The sequence below is a fragment of the Pecten maximus genome, chromosome 5 (genome assembly GCF_902652985.1).
Source record: "Pecten maximus chromosome 5, xPecMax1.1, whole genome shotgun sequence".
NCBI lineage: Eukaryota > Metazoa > Mollusca > Bivalvia > Pectinida > Pectinidae > Pecten > Pecten maximus.
Genome location: NC_047019.1, coordinates 23,390,802 through 23,404,844, shown reverse-complemented (window position 1 = coordinate 23,404,844; position 14,043 = coordinate 23,390,802). Strand labels below are relative to the sequence as shown.

The following is a 14,043-nucleotide window of genomic DNA, read 5'->3' as shown; positions in this document are numbered from 1 at the left end:
ATTGTTTGGATTTGATGACAACCTAATATCTTACACTATATATATATGGTAACAAGTAAAGGAGGAGTGTAAAGTTGGGCCCTCTGGTTTGCTATCAACAAAAAGTTTAATTTTTTGTGTATAAATACCTAGAGGTTAGGTGGTCATTATATGACATGTAATTAATGTCAGGTCAGAGGCCATTTGGAGCTATGAAAGGGTAAAGTTGAGGTCAATATCCCAACTGGCTCAATTTTGAAAAAAACTTAATGACATTTTTGGATTTTTTTCATAATTATGATTCAGTAACATGTTGAAAATAAAACCAATTGGAAAAAAAAACAGTCAACAACTAGGTCACAGTGACCCAATTATATGAATGCCAATTACGGTAAACCTCCGATTAATTCGAACACGTGGATAGTTCGAACATACATTTTTTTCTAGAAAAACAATAATTTTTTAGCTATATATAGTAATAGTTCGAACTCTGGCTGTTTATAACTGACACCATGTCAGATAGTTCGAACTTATCAAATGAAGAACGTAAAGAAAGATTTCTTTTTGGCAAACTCCATTGAAAGCTCGCGACGCCTCGGCCCAGATGACCAGCCCAGAAAAAATGCCAAGATTTTAATTTGATCAGCAAGCATGTTTAGGTTATTAGATTGTATGCGTGATCATTAGAATGCGTCTGTGATTTAATATATGCCACATATTTTAGCGTTAATTCAGTTTTTTTACATTGCAAAATACACCACGCACGAGACAGCTGATTGCAAATTTAGGCCCCGACAATGTATAAATAACTTGGCAAACTAAGAAATCGTCCGTGTATTTTCACATATAACTAGTGTTAACTTAGCATTATGATTATTTAATTGTGACTAGACATCTGTTAAGTAATGCCAATCAAGGTATTACCTATAAAAACCTGCGACCTCACGCTAGGAAAGCAGGTCCGCGAGGTGTCCCTTGCGGTAAAATTGAAAGGATCGGCTGCCCGATCGTGCTGAGTGATGTGAAAAACATTCATATCCAGTCAAAACAATCCACAGGTGTCCCAATTAGTGATGGATAATTTTGCAGGTATCAACTATGTTTGGTATATAATACGACTGGGCTTATTAGACATGTTGATGTTCTGACCTAATTTTACCAACACATATCGCCTATTTTTACAGTAGTGCTTTCGTAAACGCAACATGTTATGTAGACTGCTTTTGATGTATTAAAGAGACCATTTATTACAATAACATAGCCATAGTTTCTGATTCAGATAAAATTAGCCATGCAAAGATTATACTGTACAAATGTTTAACTTTTGTGTCACAAATGAAATGTGTACTGTACTGTTTTGGGGCCTACTTTAGCTACGCATTAACCGAGCGGCTTCGCACAATAACCATCATAATTATCGCGAAATGAAGAACGTTTAACAATCAAATAATTATCACGAAATGAAGAACGTTTAACAATCAATTAACATTGAATTAAATAAAATACTATCATTTTACCAACTTATAAATGTGCCATTGTTCAGTCCGCCGTTGTTACGTATCAGATTTACGTGGGAGGGTGGGGTAGATGAGTATATCATGGGGAGGGGTGGGGTAGATGAGTATTTTATGGGGAGGGTTGGATAGATGAGTATTTTATGGGGAAGGTTGGGTAGATGAGTATTTTATGGGGAGGGGTGGGGGTAGATGAGTATTTTATGGGGAGGGGTGGGGGTAGATGAGTATTTTATGGGGAGGGGTGGGGTAGATGAGCATTTTATGGGGAGAGGTGGGGTAGATGAGTATTTTATGGAGAGGGTGGGGTAGATGAGTATTTTATGGGGAGGGTTGGGGTAGATGAGCATTTTATGAGGAGGGTTGGGTAGATGAGTATTTTATGGGGAGGGTGAGGTAGATGAGTATTTTATGGGGAGGGTTGGGGTAGATGAGCATTTTATGGGGAGGGTTGGGTAGATGAGTATTTTATGGGGAGAGGTGGGGTAGATGAGTATTTTATGGGGAGGGTTGGGTAGATGAGTATTTTATGGGGGGGGGTTGGGTAGATGAGTATTTCAAGGGGAGGGTTTGGTAGATGAGTATTTTATGGGGAGGGGTTGGGTAGATGAGTATTTTATGGGGAGGGTTGGGTAGATGAGTATTTTATGGGGAAGGTTGGGTAGATGAGTATTTTATGGGGAGGGGTGAGGTAGATGAGCATTTTATGGGGAGGGTTGGGTAGATGAGTATTTTATGGGGAGAGGTGGGGTAGATGAGTATTTTATGGGGAGGGTTGGGTAGATGAGTATTTCACGGGGAGGGTTGGGGTAGATGAGTATTTTATGGGGAGGGTTTGGGTAGATGAGTATTTTATGGGGAGGGGTTGGGTAGATGAGTATTTTATTGGGAGGGTTGGGCTAGATGAGTATTTTATGGGGAGGGTTGGGTAGATGAGTATTTTATGGGGAGGGGTGGGGTAGATGAGTATTTTATTGGGAGGGGTTGGGTAGATGAGTATTTTATGGGGAGGGTGGGGTAGATGAGTATTTTATGGGGAGGGTTGGGTAGATGAGTATTTTATGGGGAGGGTTGGGTAGATGAGTATTTTATGGGGAGGGTTGGGTAGATGAGTATTTTAGGGGGAGGGTGGGGTAGATGAGTATTTTATGGGGAGGGGTGGGGTAGATGAGTATTTTATGGGGAGGGTGGGGTAGATGAGTATTTTATGGGGAGGGTTGGGTAGATGAGTATTTTATGGGGAGGGGTGGGGTAGATGAGTATTTTATGGGGAGGGTTGGGTAGATGAGTATTTTATGGGGAGGGTGGGGTAGATGAGTATTTTAGGGGGAGGGTGGGGTAGATGAGTATTTTATGGGGAGGGTGAGGTAGATGAGTATTTTATGGGAGGGTTGGGGTAGATGAGTATTTTATGGGGAGGGTTGGGTAGATGAGTATTTTATGGGGAGGGGTGGGGTAGATGAGTATTTTATGGGGAGGGTTGGGTAGATGAGTATTTTATGGGGAGGGTGGGGTAGATGAGTATTTTAGGGGGAGGGTGGGGTAGATGAGTATTTTATGGGGAGGGTGGGGTAGATGAGTATTTTAGGGGGAGGGTGGGGTAGATGAGTATTTTATGGGGAGGGTGGGGTAGATAATATTTATGGGGATGAAAGTAGCTCTCATCCTGTATCAAAACAAATGATGAGGTCGAAGATTCACCATTTTTAATATTTGTTTTTATTTAATTTATATTACACCAAAAATAATCTAATTTAAATGCCCTCAAAAAAGACTGACAGCACAAGACTGCTGATGATGCACTTTTGTTTAAGAAGCAGTTCCCTATGGAGTATTGGTGTTAATTAGTGAGCTGTGTGAGCCAGTCACATGGATTGTGGTCCAGTAAGTTATAGAAGCAGCTTCCTATGGAGTTTTGGAGTTAATTAGTAAGCTGTGTGAGCCCATCACATGGATTGTGGTCCAGTAAGTTATAGAAGCAGTTCCCTATGGAGTATTGGTGTTAATTAGTGAGCTGTGTGAGCCAGTCACATGGATTGTGGTCCAGTAAGTTATAGAAGCAGTTCCCTACAGAGTATTGGTGTTAATTAGTGAGCTGTGTGAGCCAGTCACATGGATTGTGGTCCAGTAAGTTATAGAAGCAGTTCCCTATGGAGTACTGGTGTTAATTAGTGAGCTGTGTGAGCCCATCACATGGATTGTGGTCCAGTAAGTTATAGAAGCAGTTCCCTATGGAGTATTGGTGTTAATTAGTGAGCTGTGTGAGCCCATCACATGGATTATAGGCAAGTACCACACAAGCCTTATCCTGACGCAGAGGAAGAATCATTGACTTACAGACAGAAATGTTGTCTGGAGGTCAGGATCATCACTATTTATCAAGCAACAAGTGTTTTTATATTAGAATACACAGTTAACACATTTTCATCATCCTGCAATTTCTGACCTTCAGCTTTACCCACCAGATATTTTCTCACAGAGACCTACAGAAAATATAGTTTATTGTTAATTTCATCATTTCTTGACCAATAAAAAGAAACTAGATAAGAATTAAGTCAAAGACAAACTGAAAAGTCCTATTGTCGGCTCCCACATCATAATTCATGTAAGAAAATGTTTAAAGCTAGGGGCTTTACACATAAGGGAATACATAAAAATGAAATTTAAATTGTAATTTTCATTGTAATTTCAAGTACTGATCTATGTGTGTATAATGATTCATATAATTTGGTCAAGAGAGTAAGCATTACTTTTCAAAAGGATCATCATCATCAAGTGTATACAGACGGAAGGACTATACCTGATGATTCCAGTATAACACGCCTCACTCTCTTTCAATAATGAATCACTTTTAGCAGGGAATACAAAATAAAATTGTGAACACTTGCTATCTTTTACTGTCTGAATAACCCAAAAAATGATACTTAAGGAATAAATATGGCTCTTCTACTGAACTCTGAACTACAAAACAGCAGTACAGAGTTAATTTGCCATTTCAAAATTAAGCGAATGAATTCACAATTTCTGACAATATAATTCCATAAAATGAAAATTTATTATCACAATTTCTCCTCTTTCAACTAAATGAACAAACATCCTTGACATTTGATAACAATTTTTTAGAGTAAAATTGTATTATCAGACAGCTTCCCGTATCATTATACAGATCCTAACAACCTTGGAATGAAGCATTTGTAAAGGCCAGTAAATTATATGAGAACAAACGGATTAAGAGCATTATTGTATGAATACTGTGGCACCAGATGTAACAAATGTGTTTTATTAAGTCTTGTATTGGCACCACATAACTCAGAAATTCATATTGTTAGTTAAGAATGCAGGTCATGCAGACCACTGTTGAGAAAGATTTGATTTCTGCCCAAACTGTCATAGTACCGATTCCAGCCATCTTATCCCAAGACATTGAAGTTGTAAGGACAATCATGATAGATAATGAATACAAATATCTTCCTGTTAACTGGTGAGAGATGTAAATGTCCCTTAGTTGTGAAACACTTATACATCACTGTACATGACCTTTTCCCCTTTCCTAGATACCTCTAGCTACATTTCCTAGATACCTCTAGATACATTTCCTAGATACCTCTAGCTACATTTCCTAGATACATCTAGCTACATTTCCTAGATACCTCCAGCTACATTTCCTAGATACCTCTAGCTACATTTCCTAGATACCTCCAGCTACATTTCCACATATATGTTTGTCTTCTACATATGTATCTCATTATGAAAATTTAAAGATTGATATCTCTCATGATACACACAACATTGTACCAATATCAAGACAGAATTGTCACATTCTCTTACAAGAGGCACATAGGGCCTGCATGACTCACATTGACAATACATGCAACAATCATGTGAAAACATTTTTGTCATGCAATAAATATATATATTTGATTTACTGATCCTTAAAAACAATTTTTTGGCAAAGAAATTGAAAACGTTCTTTTTTATATATATTTATTTCCTTTAAAAGATAGGCCTGCTCCAGGATAGGGAGATCCCCCCCTTTTATACAACAGTATAAAAGCTGACTATGGGATGAGTAGAATAAATTTGTTTCCATCCCATTCACTTCAACTTATTTTCCATGTTTTAATGTATCTCAGTAATACCAGTACCTAGTTTAGTACCCTGTAGATAATGCAGATCACATTTTACCAAGCCAACCTGCTGGGTTCATTTCCCAGATCAAATGTTAAATGGTACCGGTGTATATATGTGAGCATCTGGAGGCATGTGTTGTTTAATACAAGTTACTCTGGAGGCATGTGTTGTTTAATACAAGTTACTCTGGAGGCATGTGTTGTTTAATACAAGTTACTCTGGAGGCATGTGTTGTTTGATACAAGTTACTCTGGAGACATGTGTTGTCTAATACAAGTTACTCTGGAGGCATGTGTTGTTTAATACAAGTTACTCTGGAGGCATGTGTTGTTTAATACAAGTTACTCTGGAGGCATGTGTTGTTTAATACAAGTTACTCTGGAGGCATGTGTTGTTTAATACAAGTTACTATGCAGTTTAAGTCATGCACTTCTATTTCTTTAATGTACACAAAAAGATAATAAATACCAGCACCAGAAACTGCTATTTTTAAAACAAATACATGCACATATATACATGTCTGAATAACATCTGAACAAACAAAAATAAAACTCATGCACAACCAAGAAACAGATTTTCAAAAAGAAAAATGAATATTTAGGAGAAATGAACACAATACCATAATCCATATAATAAACTTTGTTCTCTGTCAGAAAAAGGTCTGTCTAATCTAATATTAGACAAAGAAAGATTATCAAGCACTGAATGTGAAGGTTTATAAGACCGATTACAGTACCTAATTTATCAACACTTCACATACCGTCTAAATACGGATCATCTTCCTCCTCCTCTATATTTGGCTTTGTCAGTTTGTTGATTTCAGCGACATCCCTTTTATTGCTCCGAGTCTTGCTGCCATTTTGTCTAGCCTCATTCTGAGATAGATCCTCAATCATCCCGACCACAGTTTTGCGAAGGTCTGGTTTAGCCTTGATGGTGGATGAGACCGTGGGTAGACGGATATCCATCCTCGCTCCTTTAGGAGAAGTAACCTGGAGTGATAGATATATCTAATTATTTAAAACGTCCAAAATAGATTGTCTTTCAGTCACCACACTAAAACAATTTCATTGGAATTCTGTATTAAAGTTATGTCTGTGATTATTAAAGTTCCAGAATTCTAAATATCACTCATTAACATGTTCTCTGTCTGTTTTGTTCTAATAAATCAGGAATGCTGAAATAAGTCTTGAAAATGATAACCTTAAAAACATATTTCTAGCTTTATTTTCTTACAGTAAACTAATGCATAAAACAAAATCTAAAACTATACCAAGCCATTTTCACAAACAAGATAATGTTCCTTCTTTACAGGTTTTTTACATTTTCCTGCACTGAAGTACTATATCATTGAAGTATTGTATCATTGAAGTATTGTATCATTGAAGTACTGTATCATTGAAGTATTGTATCATTGAAGTACTGTATCATTGAAGTATTGTATCATTGAAGTACTGTATCCTTGAAGTATTGTATCATTGAAGTACTATAGCATTGAAGTATTGTATCATTGAAGTATTGTATCATTGAAGTACTGTATCATTGAAGTATTGTATCATTGAAGTACTGTATCATTGAAGTATTGTATCATTGAAGTACTGTATCATTGAAGTACTATATCATTGAAGTATTGTATCATTGAAGTACTGTATCATTGAAGTACTATATCATTGAAGTATTGTATCATTGAAGTATTGTATCATTGAAGTACTGTATCATTGAAGTACTGTATCATTGAAGTACTGTATCATTGAAGTATTGTATCATTGAAATATTGTAACATTGAAGTATTGTATCATTGAAGTAATTGAAGTATTGTATCATTGAAGTATTGTATCATTGAAGTACTATATCATTGAAGTACTGTATCATTGAAGTATTGTATCATTGAAGTATTATATCATTGAAGTATTGTATCATTGAAGTACTGTATCATTGAAGTATTGTATCATTGAAATATTGTATCATTGAAGTATTGTATCATTGAAGTACTGTATCATTGAAGTAATTGAAGTACTGTATCATTGAAGTATTGTATCATTGAAATATTGTATCATTGAAGTATTGTATCATTGAAGTACTGTATCATTGAAGTAATTGAAGTATTGTATCATTGAAGTATTGTATCATTGAAGTACTATATCATTGAAGTACTGTATCATTGAAGTATTGTATCATTGAAGTATTATATCATTGAAGTATTGTATCATTGAAGTACTGTATCATTGAAGTATTGTATCATTGAAATATTGTATCATTGAAGTATTGTATCATTGAAGTACTGTATCATTGAAGTAATTGAAGTATTGTATCATTGAAGTACTGTATCATTGAAGTATTGTATCATTGAAGTATTGTATCATTGAAGTACTGTATCATTGAAGTAGTGTATCATTGAAGTAGTGTATCATTGAAGTACTATATCATTGAAGTACTGTATCATTGAAGTAGTGTATCATTGAAGTACTATATCATTGAAGTACTGTATCATTGAAGTATTGTATCATTGAAGTACTGTATCATTGAAGTATTGTATCATTGAAGTACTGTATCATTGAAGTATTGTATCATTGAAGTATTGTATCATTGAAGTACTGTATCATTGAAGTACTATATCATTGAAGTACTGTATCATTGAAGTATTGTATCATTGAAGTACTGTATCATTGAAGTATTGTATCATTGAAGTATTGTATCATTGAAGTATTGTATCATTGAAGTACTGTATCATTGAAGAATGTTTTCTTGCAGAGCTTTCGATACGTACAGCTAAACAACCTGCTGAATTTAACTCTAAAAAAATTATCAGGACAAACTTGGAGATTCATATTAAGTTCAAGGAAATCTTTTTAATGCTTCTGATATTCTCAGTTCATGAAGTAATAGAACTAATGCAGACCTTAAATTGGGATTTGTTTTTTCAACAAGAGGCCCATGGGCCTTAGCGGTCACCTGAGATTTGAATATTTCAGTTAATTTAATTGACCCTTTTTTAACCCACCCATCAGCCCCTAGGGGTCAGTCAGGACCAACAGGTGTATACCATTAAGCTGTCATCCAATGCTGATAATGTTAACAAAGTTAGAACGAATTCCGATAGAAATCCAACAAATAATAGTCAAAAATGTGATTTCCCTATATCAACTATAGTAACATCTACTCCCACCCCAGGGGCAAACTTGTGACCCCAGGGTCATGAAGTTCATTACATTAGTAAAGCACTATAAGACCCTTCCACCTATGAAGAGTATTTGGTTCTGTTTTAATTGGGTCTTGAGAAGATCTTTGAAATTTCAGTCTATTTGACCCTTTTTAGCCCCACCCATCAGCCCCTGGGGTAGCAGTGTACAGTAAAAATGCCAAATTCTGAAAAATATGGCACATGCTTTAGATATGTAAACATTGCCAGTTAACCTTACATATAACCTCTAATAAAGTATATATATTCGAAATCTGTACAACATTTGCAATTTTAATAGAGCTCTGAAGGATAAGTAAACTGATATTTTCTGTGATTTTCAGAGCTGTGAATACCATGGTAACAGCTTAAAAAATTCTCAAAAATTGCAAAATATTATGATATTTGACCCAAAATGGCACAATTCTCTACACAATTTTTTTTCTGAAACCTATTTAAAATTAAATATCTCTATCCCAAAGACAGAATTAATCTTGTTTGGACATATGTTGTAAATTAAGTTTTTCCGCTATCTTACCTTTTCTGTGGGCTTCCATTTTGCGCTGTAGGCGAAACTAAATTTCCTGTGTAAACACACGTTCGGAAAATCCGGATATTTAAAATCCGGAACCAATTTATTGATTTTTGTTTTAATAAATGTGAAGCCTGTATGTACTACTTCATACTGGATATACCAATTATAGTGTACATTTATTTTTTCATTTTTTATACATATCATAATACAGGAGTTATTTGCTTAACAAAAAAATTGCCCATGGCCAGGCTGTCTTACTGTGGTGTGCTACCTGGGGGTCAGTCAGGGCCAACATGTGCATACCATCAATCTGTTATCCCATACTGATACCGTTAACTAAGTTAGAATGAATTCCAATAGAAATCAAACAAATTACAGTCAAAAATGTGATTTCCCTATATAAACTATAGTAAAGTTTACCCCCTCCCCAGGGGCAAACCAGAGACCCCTGGGTCATGAAATTCACAATTTTGGTAAAGCACCTTAAGACCCTTCCATCTATGAAGAGTGTTTGATTCCACTATATCTGAGAGTAGAGAAGAAGATTTTTGAAGTTTTAGTCAATTTGACCCTTTTTAGCCCCGCCCCTCAGGCCCCTTGGGGGTGGAGACCATATAATTCACAATTTTTGTTGACCTTCAGCCATAGAAGCTTCCTGCCAAATTTTATTGAATTTTGTTTAGGGGTTTTGGAGAAGAAGATGAAAATGTAAATTGTTTACGGACGCACGACGCACGACGACGGACAAAAGGGGATTAGAATAGGTCACTTGAGACTTTGTCTCAGGTGACCTAAAAAGGTTGTTCAATATTTGGAACCACTATCATGACCTCTATCAGTTTTAGTTTGAGTCATTCTCTATTTTTTCCTTCTTCTGATCATCTTAATTTTCTGTTGAAACAGCTAGTACTCTTATTCTTTTAGTCTGTATATAAACAACAAGGGACCAAGTGGAACCTACATATCAAATTTGAAAAATATGTATCCTTTGCTTCTTGAAATATATAGTCCATAATAATATTCAACTGTTAAAATCCAAGATGGTTGCATCATGGCCCATATTGTTTTTTGGTCTCAAAATTGATCAAGAATAAATAGGGACCAAATTTAAGAATTACCAACATATGAAACTGAAGTAAACTAAATAGTTCTAGTAGAAATAGTGATTACATATAAGTTGTTTAAGGATGGATGAACCAATTAAGGATTAAGGACAATTTGAATAAGCTATGATCATCCTACTGGTGGCAGGATAGTCAAAAGTGAAGGAGAAAAATATTTTTAATTATCTGCATTACAATCTTATTGAAAGTAATTAAAAGCCTGGCTTTGTTATTAATAGTTGGACACAAAATTAAGATTTATTTCAAAACATGCATGAAAGACAACATTTTAAAAGCTCCAGGATCTTCAGTTTTGTTTTTATACAATAATTGATACACGAGAGGAAAGCTGAATTGTGAACGATAAACAGGAGATTTTAAAATGTATCAGACAACCATCCATGAACTTTGTTAACATGAAAGTCCAATACTAAACTGAGTTGTTACTTTGCATGGTAATGTAGCACACATAGGGGGTGTTATCGGGAATTCTTCCCATATTACACTGCGAGACACAGAATCAAACACAATAACACAATTAATTTACGGCAAATATAATCACTGAAAATATCAAAACATGTCAAACTAATGTTGTATTCAATTTATTTAAACCACGACACATCATATTATCAGCCATTGATTTGCATCCTTGATCACAATTTCAAACAAAATACTTCAGATCAATGGCCTTTAGATGTAATGTTTAAACACAGCTGATTTAATACATTACAGTATCTTATGTTTTTGTTTTAAATGGAATTATCTGTATCACATGACTTGTCTGTTGTACCGTGTAATGCGGCTATATCATCAATATCATAAGACAAGCGTGTGATAAAATTATTATCACATCATAAATACTTAATGGAGCTGATGACGTCATTTAAGCAATGAACAGTGGTTTTAACGTTGTTATAGTCGAAATGGCAGCAAGATGTATGTATGGTGGACAAATGGCATGGGAACCCGTTTGGGACAGTTTTTACCATAAAACTCTGTTGTTATAACCCATTTGTTTGTTGGTTTTAATGCCAGGGTCATTTTGAAGCAGTGGTCTCCATGTAGTAGTTGATGACTACCTCACTGAACAACTAGAAACCATGCAGTCTCATGCCATGCGTTGAGCTATAAGGTTAAATGTCTTGCCCAAGGACACAACCAGTCGGCAGCACAGACCGACTGTTTCTCAGCTTTCTGTCTGACCCTGATAGTACATATCACCTGTATAGGTTTTTAGTGTGTGATAAAAATTAGTTTTTTTTCCACAAATGGTTTTTAAATTGAATTTCATTAATTTGATTATATTTCTATAATATTCTGTAAGAGTACGTTTTTTTAAACATCATTTTAATGTACTTCAATGTTGTTGATTTCCTCTAAATATGCATATTACTATTTAAGACATCAAACAAAATGATTCCAATGATGTTGGAATTTCATTTCTTAAATGATCCTTAGTTTGAAAGCTGATATTAATGAAATTCAAAATATGTACTTTAGTGAGATGTTTTTTTGAAAAATAATACCAAATCAGCTATGAAATTACTGAGGGATCCCTATTAATCACACAAAACCTCAGCTCACTAATGTTTAAATATTCACCTTAATCGTACCAAGGAAATTCATGGACGGAAACTAGTTTAAATGAAAAATCAATAATTACAGCTTTTAATGACATTTAATATGAAACATTATATCACACAATATAGTGAAATAATCAGGCGTGATAGGAAGGGATTGAAAATGGAAAAAAACACACACATACTGTCTTTGATGTCGATACCAATCAAATAAACCTGATATGTCACAAACAATCTACATTCCAAGCTCAAAACCTAACGATCACTTTCAGACAATTTTAGTAAAAGCTTAACAACCAATAGCGTACCTTCACATTAAGACTAGATCCGTTTTGACCATATACACCTGGTCAATGCCTTTCATGTAGGACATATATAGGAAATAGAGAGGATGGAAATGATGACAAAGAAAACACAGCTGCCTATACAGGCATGTTGTGTTAATGATCTCATGCCATAATCAAAAACATGATCAGCTTAACGTACATTCATAGAAATCTTCCGTATTATCAAAAATTTTAAAACTTAGATCAAATATATGCAAATTCAGGGAAAAGAATTTGAGTGTTTATGAATTGAATCTTTGGGTGAAGGCATTATGCTTTCTATCAATTGAATATTAGGGAGAAACTATTTGTTTATAAATCAACACCTACAACCTCATATCAGAGTCAAGGTTATTTTTCAAATATTCATCCAAAGACACTTCTAGTCAAATTGAAGAAGTGTTTTGAAGAAAAAGTTGAAATTGGCAAAAGACACGGTACAGTAACACCACACTGACCTACAGTAAAGGTGGACTAACCTGACGACAGACACGGTACAGTAACACCACACTGACCTACAGTAAAGGTCGACTAACCTGACCACAGACACGGTACAGTAACACCACACTGACCTACAGTAAAGGTCGACTAACCTGACGGCAGACACGGTACAGTAACACCACACTGACCTACAGTAAAGGTCGACTAACCTGACGACAGACACGGTACAGTAACACCACACTGACCTACAGTAAAGGTCGACTAACCTGACCACAGACACGGTACAGTAACACCACACTGACCTACAGTAAAGGTCGACTAACCTGACGACAGACACGGTACAGTAACACCACACTGACCTACAGTAAAGGTCGACTAACCTGACCACAGACACGGTACAGTAACACCACACTGACCTACAGTAAAGGTCGACTAACCTGACCACAGACACGGTACAGTAACACCACACTGACCTACAGTAAAGGTCGACTAACCTGACGACAGACACGGTACAGTAACACCACACTGACCTACAGTAAAGGTCGACTAACCTGACGGCAGACACGGTACAGTAACACCACACTGACCTACAGTAAAGGTCGACTAACCTGACGACAGACACGGTACAGTAACACCACACTGACCTACAGTAAAGGTCGACTAACCTGACCACAGACACGGTACAGTAACACCACACTGACCTACAGTAAAGGTCGACTAACCTGACGACAGACACGGTACAGTAACACCACACTGACCTACAGTAAAGGTCGACTAACCTGACGACAGACACGGTACAGTAACACCACACTGACCTACAGTAAAGGTCGACTAACCTGACCACAGACACGGTACAGTAACACCACACTGACCTACAGTAAAGGTCGACTAACCTGACGACAGACACGGTACAGTAACACCACACTGACCTACAGTAAAGGTCGACTAACCTGACGGCAGACACGGTACAGTAACACCACACTGACCTACAGTAAAGGTCGACTAACCTGACGACAGACACGGTACAGTAACACCACACTGACCTACAGTAAAGGTCGACTAACCTGACCACAGACACGGTACAGTAACACCACACTGACCTACAGTAAAGGTCGACTAACCTGACGACAGACACGGTACAGTAACACCACACTGACCTACAGTAAAGGTCGACTAACCTGACGACAGACACGGTACAGTAACACCACACTGACCTACAGTAAAGGTCGACTAACCTGACGGCAGACACGGTACAG

General features: G+C 36.3%; 1 protein-coding gene across 1 annotated transcript in view; it reads right to left on the bottom strand.

The window, feature by feature from the left end:
* Positions 1-14,043, bottom strand: part of LOC117327577 (popeye domain-containing protein 3-like) — a 50,930-nt gene that overhangs the window by 13,024 nt on the left and 23,863 nt on the right. Inside the window, exon 7 of the mRNA XM_033884632.1 lies at positions 6,385-6,616. Coding sequence (XP_033740523.1) covers positions 6,385-6,616 — 232 coding nt within the window. The remainder of the gene's footprint in view (positions 1-6,384; positions 6,617-14,043) is intronic.